At 35.4% G+C, this 18,477-nt stretch overlaps 1 protein-coding gene across 1 annotated transcript; it reads left to right on the top strand.

Moving 5' to 3' along the window:
- Nucleotides 1-5,270: 5,270 nt before the first annotated feature.
- LOC128991927 (c-Myc-binding protein) lies at nt 5,271-14,478 on the top strand. Its single transcript, XM_054415213.1, has 3 exons — nt 5,271-5,473; nt 11,833-11,954; nt 13,056-14,478. The coding sequence occupies exons 1-3, from the start codon at nt 5,459-5,461 to the stop codon at nt 13,366-13,368; spliced, it is 450 nt and encodes a 149-aa protein (XP_054271188.1). The 5' UTR covers nt 5,271-5,458; the 3' UTR covers nt 13,369-14,478.
- The last annotated feature ends 3,999 nt before the right edge of the window (nt 14,479-18,477 follow it).

Here is an 18,477-nt window from a genome sequence, read left to right as displayed (position 1 = left end):
CACATCGAGAGATGATTGTCGACTATATACAGACCACATATACACACAAACACAGAACGTTTTAGCATGCTATTTTTATTTACACGTGTTTTTGTAGCGTACGCTCGTTGAGATAATACCCGACCGGACGACATTTGTAAATGTCGTCCGGTCGGGTATTATCTCAACGAGCGTACGCTACAAAAACACGTGTAAATAAAAATAGCATGCTAAAACGTTCTGTGTTTGTGTGTATATGTGGTCTGTATATAGTCGACAATCATCTCTCGATGTGAAAAATTGTACATAGAAAAATGCTGCTGAAGATGAGCCGTATTTAGACTTGAAACATGTACAGCATAATTCAAGTATTAATAATTGACACCTACTGGCATACGTGATACGTAAGTAGATTATTATCTATTACAGCCAGTGCTGCCAACGTATTTCGCGCGCATACGGCGTTGCCTGCATGTTACGCGCTCACTATTTCGTGCCTTCACGTTGAAAATCTGGAGTGAGACAAAGTAATTAGAGTGAGACAATGTTAACATTGTCTCACTATTGATGAGCGAATTGGCCACTTTGCTTTCTCAAATCAATGAGAGAACATGTACATTGTTAGGTAACTGTAGGAAAATGACGTTATTGGCCCGAAAATAAACATTATTTAACATTGCTTAAATGGAACTGCCAAAACATATGTTCACTGATATTAGTATAGGATTCGGGCCAACAACGTCATTTGTTTATGTTAATGATCCATACCGGTATTTTTCTAGTAATCGTGGTTGGTAGTAGGCTGTCACACCTGTCGCTCCAACTCCAAGCAAAACGTACCTTTAATACGCTGTCGCTGTCAGAAGGACTAGTCTGTCTTGATAACAGGAGAGCCTGAGAATAAAAGGAAAACACTTGTACCGGCTAGTACTAAGCAAGGTGGAAGGATAAAGTACTAACATAAAACATACTCATTGAGTATGTTTTATCTATGGTACTAAGCCTAATGTCAATTTTGTCAAAGTGTCTGTAAAAATTTAGATTACTGTCCAATGACAACTCCTAAATACGTTACACACTATAAGCAACCAATACAAAATATAAGCCATTGGAAAACAAAATATTCCCTATAAATGTTTAGATTTCTAGCTTTGAAAAGTTGGGCTGAAAAAATGAGGGAATTATCATTGTCAGTGTTGTAACTTGGAATTATAAACTACAGAATAAGTCAGATTATTGATGGACACGAAGAAAAAAGGACGGGCCAAAGCTTGATCGGACCCCTTTGGTACCTGGGGCCCGTTTCATAATAAACTACAAGTTACAACTTGTAATTTCCATCAGATTTGCATTGGGCGAGCAGCTGATTTACTAATAATATTAGTTTGTAGTTTATTATGAAACTAGGAGAAACCCGTCGAAATCGACGGTTAGGGGCCTCTTCGTTTATATGGGCGTGCGGCTTCATTGGCAACAAATAATGCAAATAAATGACATAGCAAAGTGGCATTTCCAAAAAGAAAGAATACTGTAAATTGGCTGTTACGTAAATATTAATGTTAAAATGCATTGTTAATCAACGTATCGTATAAAGGATGATGTGGTCTAGTTTAAAAGGAATATGACCTTTCTGTCATTACAGTAGCTGATCAAATAGTATTTACTCATTGGGCCATTTTTTACAGCCAAAATGTCGTGTTATTTTCAAAAATGCTACCAACCCAGTGGGTCACGGTCCGTAATATAGGCCACTGCAAATAATTTGTCAAAGATAGGTACCGGTACGATTCTAGGCAAGGTTTCTGTGTTCGGATGTTATTAGACACGATAAGAGCTCAATGAACTTCTTCTACAGATAATTAATCTGTTGGGGAAATATATAAGCCGAATTATAAATGCGAGTTTGGGCATTTTGTTACTGTATAAGTAAGTTACATAGTATTTTTAGGCTGCTGCTCAGTCCACTAAAGACTATATTTTTTAGAGATAAATTAAATGGTGTTTGATGCTGAGTAGCGATATTTAACATGCAGAACCCTCTTCGTTAGTCTAATAACATTCAAAGGCTCTCTAAAAGTTGAAGTTCTTATTTGTACACATACCTTTATTATGTTTTCACTAAGCTGAATAAATACATCGAAGTAACCACTCTGAAATGTTTGCAGTATATTGCAGTTTTCCAGCTTAATGACTTTTTAAATCATGCACATATGTCTACATAAATATTGTAAAATTTTGCTGTACACTAATATTTTAACAAAATATGGACACGGCTAATATGGACAACGTGCCCTTCGGCATTTTTTGTATTATTTTGTATTGTATTACACAATCAAAGACTTTTCCAATGATTGAAAATATCTATGACAATAATCTCATGAACCTATGATGATCTGTCTAGAATAATATGATAAAATATAGGCAAAAGTGGTAATAAAGGCAGACACCAACCCGTACAATAGATATAAGAGATAGTTCGATACGAAATAATTGTAAAAGTTACTATAAATGATTGTCAACTGATTTCGTAATGGAACGTTATATTGCAAAACATGGCATGATACAGAAGAAAATCAATTTTTAAACCAGTAAATAACATTACAAATACTTCTTTTTAGACAATTCAATAGCTCCCAATAAACGTGTGTTGTTTAAAATACAATTTAAGAATTGACAGCTGTTTAATTCAAATCAAATCAAATCAAATCAAATCAAATCAAATCAAATCATTTATTATCATGGACATTTACATGCATTGACATTGTCAGTGGAGCAGAACATAAAATTTCAATGTTCATTGTCTAAATAATCAGAGGTTCAATTAAATAATTCAAAATAAAATAATAATTCAATTAAATAATTCTAAATAATTCAAAAGTATTATCCACATGATGGAAATGTAAACAAATCTGTGGAGGGATCTTTAAAGGCTTCTGGGGCAGAGCCCTAACGGGATTCACCTCGTGTTTCTTTTGGTAACTTATCTAGAGACCAAGACCTTTCTTTGGACACCTCTACCAAGTTTCTACGCCCAGTCGTTCTCTCAAATTAGTGGAGACAAAGTTTCCAAATAAATGTTTAGATTCCCCCATGTTAATCTTATGGGAGAAAATCCAACTTTGATGGAAGATCCTGCCCAAACTAATAACAATTTCAAAAAATTAAAAAGACTTTGCAAAACTACAGATCAGGGCCATTCTTTTGACACTTTAATGATCAAAATCGGTCCAAAAATGAGAGAGGAGTTCTGTTTACAAAAATCGGCTTAGCGTATTATATATATAGATAGATAGATTCTTTTGACACTTTAATGATCAAAATCGGTCCAAAAATGAGGGAGGAGTTCTGTTTACAAAAATCGGTTTAGCGTATTATATATATAGATAGGCCCCCGTACTTACCACACAGTATACCGGTAGGCTACGCTCATCATAAATCCTACCACAAAAACAACCTGAAGAACCAATATGTAAGAACGGACTTAAAAAAAAACTATTTTTTCGCCCCTTAATAAGAACAACTCCAATTTATGGCCACTCCACGGATGCCCAGCCTTTCCAGCGGGTCGCCGGGATTTTATCCTCCTGGAATTTTACCCCCTGGGCAAAGCTGATGTCACTATGACGCAGTAACCTGAGTGGCCAAAAGTTTGTTCGCGGCCGGAATTTTACTTCCACGGATTTGGAAGTCTAATGAAAATAGTCAGAGCGTGATAAATTAGATTAGCGAAAAAAACCGGGATTTTACCCCTTGTCCATATAACTAGCGTTTAGACAATTGAAGATGAACGGGCCGGATTTTTACCCCCCGGAATTTTACTAATAAATCCGGGCCGTACATTCTAGGTTTTTATAATTTGATGTGTTTTGATTGAATTCACAACCGTGAACATATATGTGTAATTCCGCGTTTAATCCATCTATCAGGTTACTTAATAATAAAATATTTACTTTTAAATTAAAACAGAATGAACATAATTAATCATTCTCACTAATTTATATATCTGGCCAGGGGGTAAAATTCCGGGGGTAAAAAATCTGGGGGCTAAAAATCCGGGGTTAAAATTCCGGGGGTAAAAATCCGGGGGGTAAGATTTCGGGGGTAAAAATCCAGGCCGTACACTTTAGGTTTTTATAATTTGATGTGTTATGATTAAAAAATTCACAACCGTGAAAATATATGTTTAATTCCACGTTTAATCCATCGATCTGATGTCGCGAAACTCAAAAGTTCGTGGCCGGAATTTTACCCCCTGGTTTGTGACGTCACGTTTGCCCAGGGGGTAAAATTCCAGGGGGATAAAAATCCGCTACCCCTTTCCAGCTTATTTTGAAGCAGGTTATGATCAACAACATTGAATGCCTTTGTAAGGTCAACGAACAAACCGGAGGCAGACATGGTCCTTTTTGTGTCTATATTGGTGTCTGGTCTCCTGTAATGCAACTCGTTTAAACTTAAACAAGTAATTACTTCAATAATTGTCTATTTATTTACAATTGCATTACATTGGTAATAAAATATTGATAAATTTCGTCTCAATTGGCAGTACTGTAATAATATTACTGTTTAGAATTCAGCAAAAAGCTATGTTCGCCAAATAATAAATGGGAATTCAAACTGTCACAGTTCTCGCATATCTGTTATTGATATGGTAGGACTATACTTGTCAAAAGGATCAACTTCAGCTAAATTCAATACCAAACAATCAAAAAGCTTTACATCCACTCGGGAAACGTAAATCAATTTTATTATTAGTAGTTATATTCCCTCTAAATTCACCATGTGGTGATCAGTAACGTAGTACGTAGATTAATAGTTTTGGTAAAAATTTCATCTGACTGAATACGACAAATCCTCAAATCAGATCCTGGAACTGAATAGTGTGAGGAAGTAGGTTTAATCCATGTTTAATCTCAGCTAGATCTAACCAATGACAATAATTGACAATATTTTACTGGACCCTCCTTAGGAATAATAGGTAAGATCCTTTTTACTGTCTTCTTCTACTTGGTCAGTTGTGTTTTCATCATTTTAATCATTGAGAGATCAAAAGATTATAACACCTCAGTTGTTTTATTCAACGCTTCTCGCTTCATCATGCTTCATCACCTCATTGGTCTTTCGCTTCCTTGATTGCCGTTGTCTGCCGCTTAGCGAGTGAACAACACATTTTGCTTCTGCTTTCCGTAAACGACTGTAACATACAGCCAGCAGCAACAAACGGAACGGAACAAACAGAAACAAAATTACAAAGCAGCTTACGAAACGCTACTACACTACAGCAACAGCACTACAGACAGCAGCAGCAGCACAGAGACAAGACTCTTACTTTACTTTATTTCACCACGGTTTCTTTGATACTTTTCTATTGTTAAAGTAGTCCATTCTATATTTCCTAGTTAAAATAGAACATAAATAAAATCAACTTGAGTATTGATAATTGGAAGGCTTATTGTAAATTGTAAAGGAACCAACAACCATGACTTCTTACAGGGTAAGTCAAAGTGAAGATTCGGCTTCAGCCATAGCATAAAACTACACAGAAAGACAGAAGTACTCAATGTACAAGTGGTTGGACACAATTAGTTGAACATTATGTAGCCTATTTAGTAATTGTTATGTTTGCTGTGCTCTTAGCTAAAAGGCTAGGCCTAGGCTAGGTTTTATTAGGCCTTGACTAGATAAGTTACAAAACAGTCTGGACTAGGCCTAGGCTATGTAAGAAGTCCACATGGGTATGATAAGCTTTTAAGTTAGGCTTTTTACAAAATAGGGAACTAGATAAACCTTCATAATTTAAATACTGAAGGGACACGAGCTAATTAGGCCTAGCTCTGTGGTTACAGGCCTATAAAATTCTCACATATTAAATAAGCTAATCCTTTCTTAGGCCAAACAGGTAGGCCTACACTTACATCTGTTGGCACAAACAACCGAATGAGTGCATAATATTGATTAACCCTCCAAGTGTCTCTAGTTTTGGTCTTAATGTTCGCCCGTTTATTGCGCAATCCCAGAGTTGTATTAAACGCAGAGGATACCCGTCCGGTAACAGGACGTGGATTAGGCGTCCGGCAGTTACTGTCATAATCTAACCTAACCAACCAAACTTGCTGATAATGAAAAAAATCAAATGAAGGCTCAATTCTCTTCTTAACATAAAATTAAAAATGCCAAAAATTCGAACAAAAGATACGGTTGAGAAGAAATTACATTTAAAGCAAAATCTGTGACTAAAAGTTAAAGAAACCGATGGGTTTCGAACCAGGAACCTCTTGGATATCAGCCGAGCATTCTATCCACTACACCACGAACAACGCTGGCCGAACATCGTATCGTGGTAATGACGTTCCGGGACCCCACAACCCGGTGACGTCACTACCGGACGCGTAATCCACGTCTGGTTACCGGACGCGTATCCTCTGTGTTTATTAAAATGTACGGTATCTTAGAAATTTAAAAACAATGTAAAGTATACTGTTTTATATATCATTTTGTTTGGAAAACTATGGGCTTTAAAAATGAAACATATAAAACATTACAAAAAAAATGTTCAACAATTTTTGCGGGGTTAACATTTCTCAAAAATTATAAAATAAATGAAAAAAATTGGCTGCACTTTACTTTAGGTTCTACACAAACAACCGAATGAAAATATCGATTATTCGATTGTTTCATTCGATATATCGTTTGGTTAGTTAGGTTAGGTTAACCTTTCCTAACTAACCAAACGAATAATCGATATATCGATCAATATTTTCATTCGAATGAGTGTAGGACCTTAAGTAATGTGCAGCAAAATATTTATGTTTGCGCTCAATAAATTGTTATAATTTATAGGTCTACAAATATTTTAAAATAGCCACTTTGTTCAGAATTTTATGAGGATTCCAAAAATATAATAACATAAGGAAGTAGGTTTGCAAATAAATAAGTTATGGGCGAAAAACAGATTTCGGTCCATAGCGTTTAGCTAAGAATGCATAGGCCTAGCCTAGCCATAGCTAGGAATCGGGCTGATAATTTACATCAATATCACTACCTACTTCTTCAGGATCATCAACCATCCCTTCAAAATCACTTAAATCTTCTTATTATGCACCACGTATATCACTACTTTTGATTTTTAACACTAAAACAATGATAAACTTAATAAAACACATCGGTCATCGGTGCGAGGTTAACCAAGCTGTTTACAAATACGCACGTCAGCTGTCTGCTGCAATATTTTCGGAACTAAAATGAAAAGCGTATAGAAACAGACATCAGGAGAAAGCTCTGAATCTGCTGAAAAAAAACGATACCTAACTCGATCCAGTTCAATCCGATTCAGTCAGTCCCAGAGCCGTCGCCGTAAACAGTGTTTGTGAGTCACAAAAGCGACACATAACACTACAGCGGATGTGTTATGAGTCGCTTTTACGACACGTAACACTCGGAGGGTTAACTTATTCAAATGCTTAATTTGATCCATATCGATTGATATTTTCATTCAGTTGTTTGTGCCTACAGATATGGAAGTGTACCCGGCCAAACTAAATCTAAGTTAGGCCTAGGCCTAGCCTAACACTGGTTTTAATTTTTTTTACTGAAAGTTGAATGGCGACCATACAATGGTAGTTATTTAGTACTTACTGTATGAATGGAGATGAGTGTAGGAGTGGCGCGATCTTGTAGTCATGTTACGGACATGTTCCTTAGACAAAACTGTTAATTAACCCTCGAGTGGGCGCTTGCGGAGTTTTCCTCCGCACTTGTAGTTTTTGTTAATATAAATTATGCATAATGAGTGTCTGCAGTCGTGTCCGGCTCCATGCTTCACGCTCCTCATCCCGGAAATGCCCTTTAAGCTATTTTTACCTCCTTATTTTGTAGTTAATTGCAATTCAGTGACATGGTGTCAGTATGCGGAGGTTTTCTCCACGTGCGCCCTATCACATATGGTAGAGTTTATTTTCTCATGCGCTCTTGTCAAACTGTGTGTATATTTTATACATACAAAAATATAAACATTAAAAATTACGGTTCAAAAGTTATTGCAAATTATGTTATTTTCCTATAAAAACCCCATAAAATAACAGAAAAATCTGATTTTCCCAAAAATGGCCTGAACGATTTTGTTAAAAATTTAGTATGTTATAGTCCTTTAAATTATGAACAAAATTGTACAAATCCCATTTCCGTATATTTACTCTCACCACTTACACATGATAAAGGTTGTTGACAAACTAATGGAGAAATTATGTGTCAGAATGCTGATACCGTTTATTAGTTGTACCAAAGATTACATATGCTAACGCAAAATAGATATTGCACCTTACGGCAAAATTGTGCCAAGTCGTTTTAGGATGGGGCCACCTTCACGTAGTTGGGTGGTCCCTCAACAGAGGCGCTGTGTCAAGTCTCGATCTGCATTACCATTCAAGTTCGGGTGAGTTCGGTAATGTCCGCGTACTCGGGATTAACTTGCCTGTACATTGACTAAAGACTATACTGAGGCCTGTACGCAACGCGCTCGCCAACCCGTCGTCATCGTATCTCTTGTTGAAAGCGCACAGCTATCATTAATGTACCATAACTTTATCTTTTTACTAAAATAACAGTTATTTAATTTAAAATTAAAGTGACCGCGTAACAAAGAGCTAAAGGATACTAAAGTTTACTGATATAAACATTAATTTATAAACATCTTCAAAAATTGCTTTCACAGTGATATAATAAGCTTACAATGTTATATTAGTTTTTCTGCATTGAATTTTAACGTACATTTAGAGAACTCTTAACAATTTAGAAATTTATAAATCTTGCAAGTTTTAATAATTAGTGACAATTTGTGAGTTCGTAATTTTGACCCACAAAGTTTGCTTCCGGATTTCTAGACTCACGTAATATCTTGCTACTAACTCACTATGAGGAATGTATGGTTAGTCAACTACTACCTAACCATTCACTGGCTACTTGACCTTTTTAAACATAGCAATATACACATAGTTTGTAGGAAGAACATTTATCTACAAAGATCGGCATTTGTTTTCAAACTAAGTATTATCTCGTCACATTATTGGTGTTTTTTAAGTTCCGTTTGCAACAGAGCTTTGAAGAAAATGTACAGCATAAGATATAAAATATAGATTTTAAATTTGGATTGTTTTATATAACAAATCTTTCAACTGACAACTATATAAAATAAATTTAAAAACATATAGTTTTAACAACAGCGAAATGTTAATTGTACATAAATTAAAGAGGTTATCTTTACCACGTAAAAACGATATTTAGGTTGGTAATTGGAGGTCAGTCACACTCTCGCAATCACACGAAAGTGAACTAACCCGAGTGACCCGACATCCCAATTTACCGGTATGGCCTGTTTTAAACATTATATTTAACAATAGGTCGAATACTTTGTACCGGAAGCCTGTGACTACATTTTACAACAGCCATTCATGGTAAGTTCCTGAATCAACATTAAGGCATTGTATTGGCATAGTCAGGTTTGGATTGGAGCGCCCTGGAGCAGAAATTGCCTAACCACCCCTCTCCAAATTTGAACCCCATAAATATATAGCCTAGGATACTTTATTTCCCTCTTAGTGGTCTTCGTTGATAAACACTTAAACCACGACGTTCAACGTACGTCTATTTTCAGTTGACAATAAATTACAAATTATTGCATAACAGTATGATGAAGGTAGTTAATAATATATTTCGGAACTGTATCATAACTGTTATCATAAGGCAGACTCTAAAGATATTGAGACATTGCCAATAGAAATACTGGTGAATTTATCGCTATGTGATGAAGGGGCTGCCGAGAGACGGTTGTGAGTGGTGATCGTCTGTAGAGGCAGTAATGAGCACAGACTGCTGAGTAACAACTGATGTACATCCATAGTTTGTTAGTACATAACTAGTCATGTTGGTACAGCTTCCTTTTTACTTCTCATATTATTTATAAAGCAGTTAGGTTCAAAATGCAGTTCACACACTAAACGAGAATGTAAAGCAGTGTCGGGAAGGCCTTGCCGTTTTTTGATTGCCGTGTTTGCCATTTATCACATAGGCAGCTACACTCGTCTTAATACCTGGTAGTTTTCATGAAAATATCCACATCATAATACAATATTGTAATTCACTACACATAATACTAACACTTCTTCACTATTGCTAATCCATCTTCTAACAAACCTCCCGTTACTTACATAAGCAAAAGCAAACAACCATAAATAAAGGTTAACCATAACAATAAACATCAACAAAAAATACGTAAATAACAGCTGGTCGTGTCGGCAATGAAGTCTTAGGTTGTGAAGACATTCGCTAGGCTTCGCATGGAAATTGATATCACAAAAATGGCTTGGCTGCAATATCTATTTTGCGTTAGCATATGTAATCTTTGGTTGTACAAATTTATCTGGCCTGATGTCTGGATCGGTGTACATTATTAAGCCTTCTCCCTGCTCAGTTCGGGGTCTTGGAAGGGGAAAGGATCGACAGTGTGTCACCATCTTAAGGATAAATTAAAGAAACAACTTTATAAATGTTTTATTTACTGTATTAATTGATTTATTATACCCTAATGGTAAAATTAATTTTAATTTGACATTTATATCGAACCAAATCATAATCAACATACATTAATCCGATAATACATTGTAGTTTTTCTACGGAACTGCACCCACATAGGCTGCAGTGAACTGAACCTTGTTAACTTGAAAGAATATTATCTTAACCGGATGACCACGGGATGGCGTGCATTAGGCCTGGGTGCAGCAGAGGGTGTATGTGTGTGTGATTGTATGTTAGAGAAATAAATTTATGTAGGTACTGTTATTAGACCTATTTGTTTATTGTAAACTTTGTTTTTTTTTTATGGTTTATTATTATTGTTCATTTTTAGAGGTTAACTGTAAGAAAGGACCATGAGGTACTAAGTTCGCCTCAATAAAGGATTTTCTTTGTATTTCAACCACATATTTTTTTACTTCTAGGTTCATAAATTTTTAACTGCACTATTTAACTAGCCTACAGGGTGACACATGGGAGACGGACAGTTTTCATCCGCGTTGTAGGCTACTGAGAGTGCAGTGGTGGGAGTTGGTTGTGGTTGGCCTAGTTCTGTTCTATTAAAGACGCCGTTTCATTTACTCAGTAACTATGGAACAGTGGGACTTGCAATGTTGATTGTTTGCCTATTGCAGTTTCATGAGAAGTTGTGAGTCATTACAGATACACGGGGATTGGTTTAGTGTTGGTCGACATTGAGCTGTTCCGAGCCATAACACAATCCTTAGAAGTTTGAAAAACTTCAGATTGACTGGAAACATACTGGATTCAAAGTTCTTCTAACCAATTCGTGATTAATTCGTAGCTCATGACGTCTAGCTGACCGTCCTGGGCTTCTGACTACCTTTTCCCTTAACCTTTCAACGTTTTATGGTGTCGTTACAAAGTGTTTCGGGCCAGGTTGCTTCTTATCCAGGATGTTTCCAGTCAATTGTTAGTTTTCACCCATCTGAGGATTGTGTTACGGCTCAGAACAGCTCAATTTCAACCTTCATTAAACTGTGCACAAAACAATCACTGTGTAGCTGTAATAGACTCGCAACTTTTCATGAAACTGCCATAGACAAACAATTGACGTTGCAAGTCCCACTGTTCCATAGTAACTGAGTTAATGAAATGGTGTCTTGTTGTGTAGAGAAGAACTATGCCCACCACAACCATCTCCCACCACCGCACTGCACTCTCAGTACCATGCAACCCAGATGAAAACCCTCTGTCTCCCGTGTGTCACTCTGCATATTTGGCAGCTTGTATACATTTTTCTAAGCTCAGTTGGTTATTTTTTAGAATTTAGATTCAAAGAGAGAGGAGTTCCGCAAATATCTGGAAAAAGCAGGAGCCTTGGACGCCTTGTCAAAAGTCTTGGTGATGCTCTATGATGAACCTGAGAAACCAGCTGATCCATTGGAGTATCCTTTTAAAATTTGCGTAGGTACCTACTGCACTTCAATTAGAGGCTTCGGAAAATTAAGTTGAGAAATTTGTGTTGGGCTTATTGCACCGGGCCCAGCCTGCACTCTTAGAACATTAATGGTTGTCCACAGAACATTAGCATTAAATGATAAAACGTCAGGAAAGCCTGAGTTAAGATGAAAGTTTTTAAGCTGCACTCAAGGTGCCATTCTCCTACAATTTTCATACTTAGCATAAATAAATCAATTTAACTTACTTTGCTTCCTTCTTGAAGTTTGGCTCAAAGAGTGGCAAAAAGTAGTAGGCTAAACGTTTTTATGTATAAAAATATTTATTTATGTAAATAGGCCTTAGTCTACAATTCAAATTTGCACTGTTTACTTACGGTACATTTCTATAACTATTTACATTTCACATGATCATAATCAACATTTAAGATAAGCCCAAATCATCAAATTGTAGCCTAATAATAATTTTCTTTTATCGTATGCCTATTCATGATCGTAATTGTTCTAAAACAAATCATCAAAATAATCATTATTGTACAAAACATTCAAAATAAATTAGGCCCCTATGCTTTATGTTACCTATATTGTTTCTAACATCATACAAAGCTAAATTACTAGTGTCTTGATGAATTTATACTAGGATATACATAATAGTTTACCAGAATGCTTTTTGAGTACAAAACTGTTACCTAACCTCTTACCATAGACTAACTAACACAAGTAGACTTCTCATCCCATGGTAAATTTTGAAGTTCGTTTTTCGTGTCTAGATTATTTACGTCGACATTGATCGCTAGTTTAGGTAGATGAAATTTTGTTTGTATTATTTTAGGGTTATTTTCATTGTTTGTGTTTTACTGTTTGGTTATATAACTAGGAGACCAGTTATTGTTTATGATTAAATCATGTTATTTGGTTAAACAGAGTTTTAAATGACTGAAATTGTAAACAAAACATGACCTCTACAGCACAACAATGTACAGAACTAATAATAAAATAGGCTTCAGCTGTGCCATTAGGATGAGAAATCTACTAAGGGATTGTGTTTTGTCCATGTTCACCTATTTGTCCTTAATAAGTTCTTACCAGTTACATCATAAAACATCTTGGAGATAGCAGCAAGCCAGATGAAGCAGAGTTGAATATGATCAAGGCAGAATTGGAAGAATGTCATTTGAAAATTCAGACTCTCGAGGATGAAAATAAATTGCTGAAGGAAAGACTGGCTCAGATCGAGCCACAAGAAGGCGCCGCAATGGAGGAAGGTGAGGCTGGTGAACCGAGCACTGCGGCCGAGGCTGTGACCGAGGGTGAGGGTGAGGTTACGCAGAAGCCAGCTGCTGAAGAAGTAGAGTCTGCCACCAATGCATCAGCTGCAGGAAGCCAACCTTCCCCGCAGTAATGAGTTTTGCAATCCCTTGTTTACCAAAGTTCCTGTGATAAAGACTAAACCTCGTATCCAAGACTTACTTGTTCTGACTAAAGAATAAATTCAGTTGGTATCACAGCACATTAAATTTCATGACTTAGTGTTTCTAGTGAAATGTTTCGTGTTCTTTGTAACTATCGGGTCAGTAATGTAATTTAGGTCAAATGGACCTAATTGTTTTTGTAGTTATATGTTAAAAAAAAAAGTAGCGTTAGTGATTCAAAAGTAGTTTTTTGTTGCTCAAATGTCATTTGTTAGTTAGATAAAAGTGTAATTCAGATAGTAGTAATAACATGCAATCTTTTCGCTAGAACGTCCTAATAGGGGCTTTCAAAGTACGTTTAACATGTTTTGATTTATCGATACACAAGTATTTTGATTTAGAAGTATTATTTTTGTTTAGTTTTGTTGTTGTAAGTTTTGCCTTTTACGTGCTAACAACCCTTTCAGGATTCCCAAATGACTCCAATTATGAAATGGTAGCCATTATTAATTCATCACAATTCTCAAATAATGACTTTTTAAATATGTAGCATTTTCTAAAAGTTAAATTCACTTGATTAGCTAGAAAATTAAATTTACACATGATGCAACTGCTGACTTAATTAGGAATATTAAAACAACACTATTGTCAAGGCACAATAATCATTTTGTAGCTAGTATTTTAGTGACATGAGATTTTATGTAATTTCTAATTTTAAACAATTTGTTAAAATCCAAACAGTGTAAATTTTTATTGGTGGTCAATATACATGACAAGTCATTATTAAGCATTGTTTGAAAAGGGGGCCAATACACTTTTAGATTCAGAATTTAAAACAATTCCTGAAAGGGTCTATAATTGTTTCTTACTCACTTAGTTTAACACATTATTATTGTTAAGGGCGTGTTTGCAATAACTGCCAGCCAGGCTTATTGATGTGTACTTAGCACACTATTACTATCTATGACATTTATGCGTAGGACTTAGTTATTTGTAGCTAAAGGAAATTTAGTTTTTGCTGAAAATAAAGAGGAAATTTATTTTAGTTAACCAAAAACTGTAGTTTTCAAGTTGTTAAATGGATAAAATGTGTGTTTGTAGTTTTTGCTGTTTTATTGAACCAACCACCTTTTCTCCATCAAGCCACACACTGTGTTCAGCAGAAGGATAAAAGAAAAAAAAATTTTCCACCTTCCAATTATATTGCTGGTTCTGGGATATACAGTTCGTTCAGGAATTGAAAATAAAAATGAACTTGTTAAACCTTTTTTTAGGCCCTAAAATTGTTTGAAGGGGTTGGATTTTTATAGTAAGATTTTTAAACTAGCCTAGTATACAGTATACCAAGGCCTACGCGGCATGTTACTAATTAGTGACTACAAAAGAGAGCTGTGATATCCTGCATGTTCCAAGTATACACATTTTCCAACTATTGCTGGATATTTTCCCCAAATTTCACTTCAACTAAATATCAAAATTGTCTAGGATATCTTATCTTGAAACAAACTACAGTAACTACTTTCTCTCAAGGAACAATAACCCAAAAGAATTTATCAGCTCTAAATAAGATAAGATAGTCATAATTATTTCTAGATAAGATGGTTATAAAGCAGATAACCACCAAACCAATTGATTTTACTTCTGGATAAGTAAACAATTATTATTGTCATTCAGAGATAGTACTGAAAATCTATATAAACAAAATTACAGTTTTGTCTGTACATTGCTTAGAATCATGCAGTTTTTGGTTATTTTTACGTTTCATAGCCTAAGAAAGCCGAAATGAGTCTTATCTAAATTTCTGTCTGTTTGTCCATTCTGTCATACCGTCTGTGACGCCAAAATGTCATTTTACGCGGCCTACTCCTAGAAAACTTTGAGTACCGATCAAGGGTCTAATCATTTTTCTGATATCTGAGTGTCTTTGAATATAAAAACATGGCCCTGCTTCTTTGAAAACAAAATAACGAACCATCAAAAACCCAATTTTGTTCGATTTTTGTCAAATTTTCTCCCAATGTTTACTATTACATTTTATGAAATAACAATCAGCTGTTTGGATTAGTTCTCACTTCTAGCTGCCACTGATATGTTTACATTAAAAGTTGTTTACAAGTACTGCAACCATTTCCGATCAAGTTTTGTTAGCACATCCAAACCAAGTGAGATTAAAAAACGTTGTGCCTTACTTAACCGGTTTAATTAATCGCAAGTGCAACGATTGTTCTTGAGTTTTGATAACCAGGGAAAATACTGTGAATCAGTGTTGTATTAGTGCTGGGAAACTTAAATTTTTTTATAATCATCATCACCAATAGCTTACAAAAAAGGTTTCCACTCATTGACGGCGCTTAAGGACAGTTGTGTAAAGTGCAAAGTAAAATACCCCCGCCGCAGCAAACCTGCAGACTTAGCGAATTTCCATTTGCCTGATTGGATTTAAACTAAAATGTCTCCTTAAACATATCACATATATTCCCTATTTAAACAGAATTAGTTTAATGAGTACTTAGGTTTGCTGCAACGGGGAAGGTAAAAAAGTTTTTTTTTTATGTAAAATGTTAAAAGGTACTGTGGTTTAGTAAGAAATTAATGTATTTTCCAAATTTGATCAAAATATGTTCATAAACAAGCAAACTATAACAGTTGACTTATCCTCCATAAGAATAACATGGGAATTTTAAAATTACAATTTTTTTGAATTTTCCCCGTGACGATTAGGCGCATAATAACGCTTCAATATACTAAATTATTTGTTTTTTTAAGCTCTACAAAATGGTTTAAAAAGAAATTGTGAAATTTGGTGTTTTTAGGGTCAAAAATGGGAAAAACCTATTTTTACCCCATAATCCCCCTTTCCCATAGTCCGATTATGCTGGTTCGCGAACTCATTCAAGTTTATCCCGCCTTACACCTTCAAACCAAATTTTATCAAAATCGGACAAAAATTACTCAAGTTATCGTGCGGATGGACACACATATATATATCTCTATATATAGATATATAAAAATTTGAACGAATGGTGTTTTTGGCCTCTGGAGACATCAAAATGAAAAAGTAAATCGGTCCCGGGCTTAGGTCTTACCATGAGACCTACGGTAATAGCTACTTCCCTATAGGGAAATTCGCTATAATCACAACTGCAGTAGGTGATCGTGGATGTTGCTGCGATCTTGGAAGATCTGGAAGTAAAACTACAAACGTCCAAAACCCCAGATTTGTGCGTTTTTTGTCACATTTCTTCCGAATGTTTGCTAGATATATGTACTGATTATCGTTTCGAGATTACGTAATCTTTAAAATAAGAAACCTTTGTTTGGATAACGGTTGTTTTTTCAAACTGTCATTAATATGTTAACATTAAAAGTTGCTTACAAATAATGCTATTAGTGGGAAATAACTTTGATTTTCAAAAACTAAAAAAAAAATTTAAACCAAGGGAGATTAATAACTGGTACTGCACCACATCAAGTGAAAGTTTTTTTGAGCAAACCATAGTGAGTTTTTAAAGCTTTAGGTTTTTTTAACGTTACATGTTTTGTGGCCTGTGTTCATTTATTTATTCATATCGACCAACGGATTAACACCTATAATACAGTTTGATTAGGACAGTTTGAATTGGTCGGAAGTACTGTAGTTCTTTTCTTAAATGTAAACGTTGTTTTTTGGTACTGCTACTTTTCCTTAGAACCGGTGGTAGTCATTGAATAGTAATTTATTCAGTCTTTAAACAATACATTATTGTAATTGACATCGTCATTATTATTGTAAAGATATAAGATGCGATACTTATAGAATTAATAAAATTAACATGAAAATTCCAAAATATAGGCTGCCCTTAGTTTAACATTTAACAGGTTTAAAATATTTTAAAATAGGCAAACTTAACAAACTTAAATTATGAATGACAGTGGGTCTTTCTTAAAAAAAGGCTAATGGTTATCACAGGTGTAACAATGAACAAGATTGACAAAATTTCTAACATTAGGCTATCACAGATGGAATATGGTAAAAAACATATCAAAATAAGTGAACATGAAGTATATGAAAATTAGCAGTAAAAATCATTTTTACGTACAAACACATCACTATTTACAACTATAGTTATTGTTAGTGCTGAGCTTATTTCTTATTAAATTTAATTGATGTCTTACTGTATAAATTTTAGGTTTTCTGTTTGGACTCCAAAATGTGAGTTTATGCTATGAAAATGATAAAACATTGGTGAAAGATTTGTTTAGCAAACCATCATGAATTTTGTAAGCTTGGCGTTGTTAACGTATAAATGTTTTGTGGACTGTGTATTTATTATTTATTTGCCAACTTGCAAAGACTTCAAAAGTGGTTGATAATTTCAACTAAAGAAATGTAATCACAGAAAGTGATCAATACTGACAGGAACGTAGATTTTCCTTTAACACGTTCGCTGCGGGCCATCAAATGGCAGGCGTAACCCCAGTGCGGCGCAGCCCGCAGCGTCGAACAAACCCGATTGCCGGGTGTTTGGCTCTCATATTTCGGTATGACGAATAGCAAATAACGTGCGGTGATGTCCTGTTTTATAACAAGAGTCGACGTAGTTCGCTAAACACTCACATATAGCAGCACTGCTTGGAACGTAGCCGGTCCCATCGTATTGCCAATTGGAGGGAGAAAGACGGGACAACAAGTTGATTTTTAAGTTTGCCAGACGGGGATTTTATGGGGAAATTTTACTACCAACCTACAACACAACAAAAAGCAAGTCACCCACTACACGCTAACGTGGAATAGGTCTGCCTTCGACCGACGCTAGAGCAAAAACGATGATATACGAAAGGCATTGCCGAGCGTATCCGATCGGTTACGGCAGCGTCTGAACAGCGCTCGGCCCGTATCCGATCGGATACGCCCGCAGTGAACGAGTTAATTTGTTTTCAGCCAATACAAAGAATTTTCATACGGTAGTCATGTAACCTTTTACATAACGGCGGGATTAATCTAGAATAGTAGTGAATAAAGAATACAGCGATGGTCTCAGAATCGAGCTAGCTGGCAAGTATACTGTAAATACGGACAGAAAAACCAGGTCTTTGACAGGAATAAAAAAAAAAACCAA

The sequence above is a fragment of the Macrosteles quadrilineatus genome, unplaced genomic scaffold (assembly GCF_028750875.1).
Source record: "Macrosteles quadrilineatus isolate MER2022 unplaced genomic scaffold, UCM_ALF_1.0 Scaffold_4__1_contigs__length_99947679, whole genome shotgun sequence".
NCBI classification, from domain to species: domain Eukaryota; kingdom Metazoa; phylum Arthropoda; class Insecta; order Hemiptera; family Cicadellidae; genus Macrosteles; species Macrosteles quadrilineatus.
Note: the sequence above shows the minus strand (reverse complement) of the source record. Positions and strands in the feature narration are given on the sequence as shown.

Bases quoted from the DNA above. Each gene is read 5' to 3' on its own strand.
- LOC128991927 (XM_054415213.1), top strand. The intron at 11,955-13,055 runs GTATCCTTTTAA...AGTTCTTACCAG, and splicing joins AAACCAGCTGATCCATTGGA to TTACATCATAAAACATCTTG.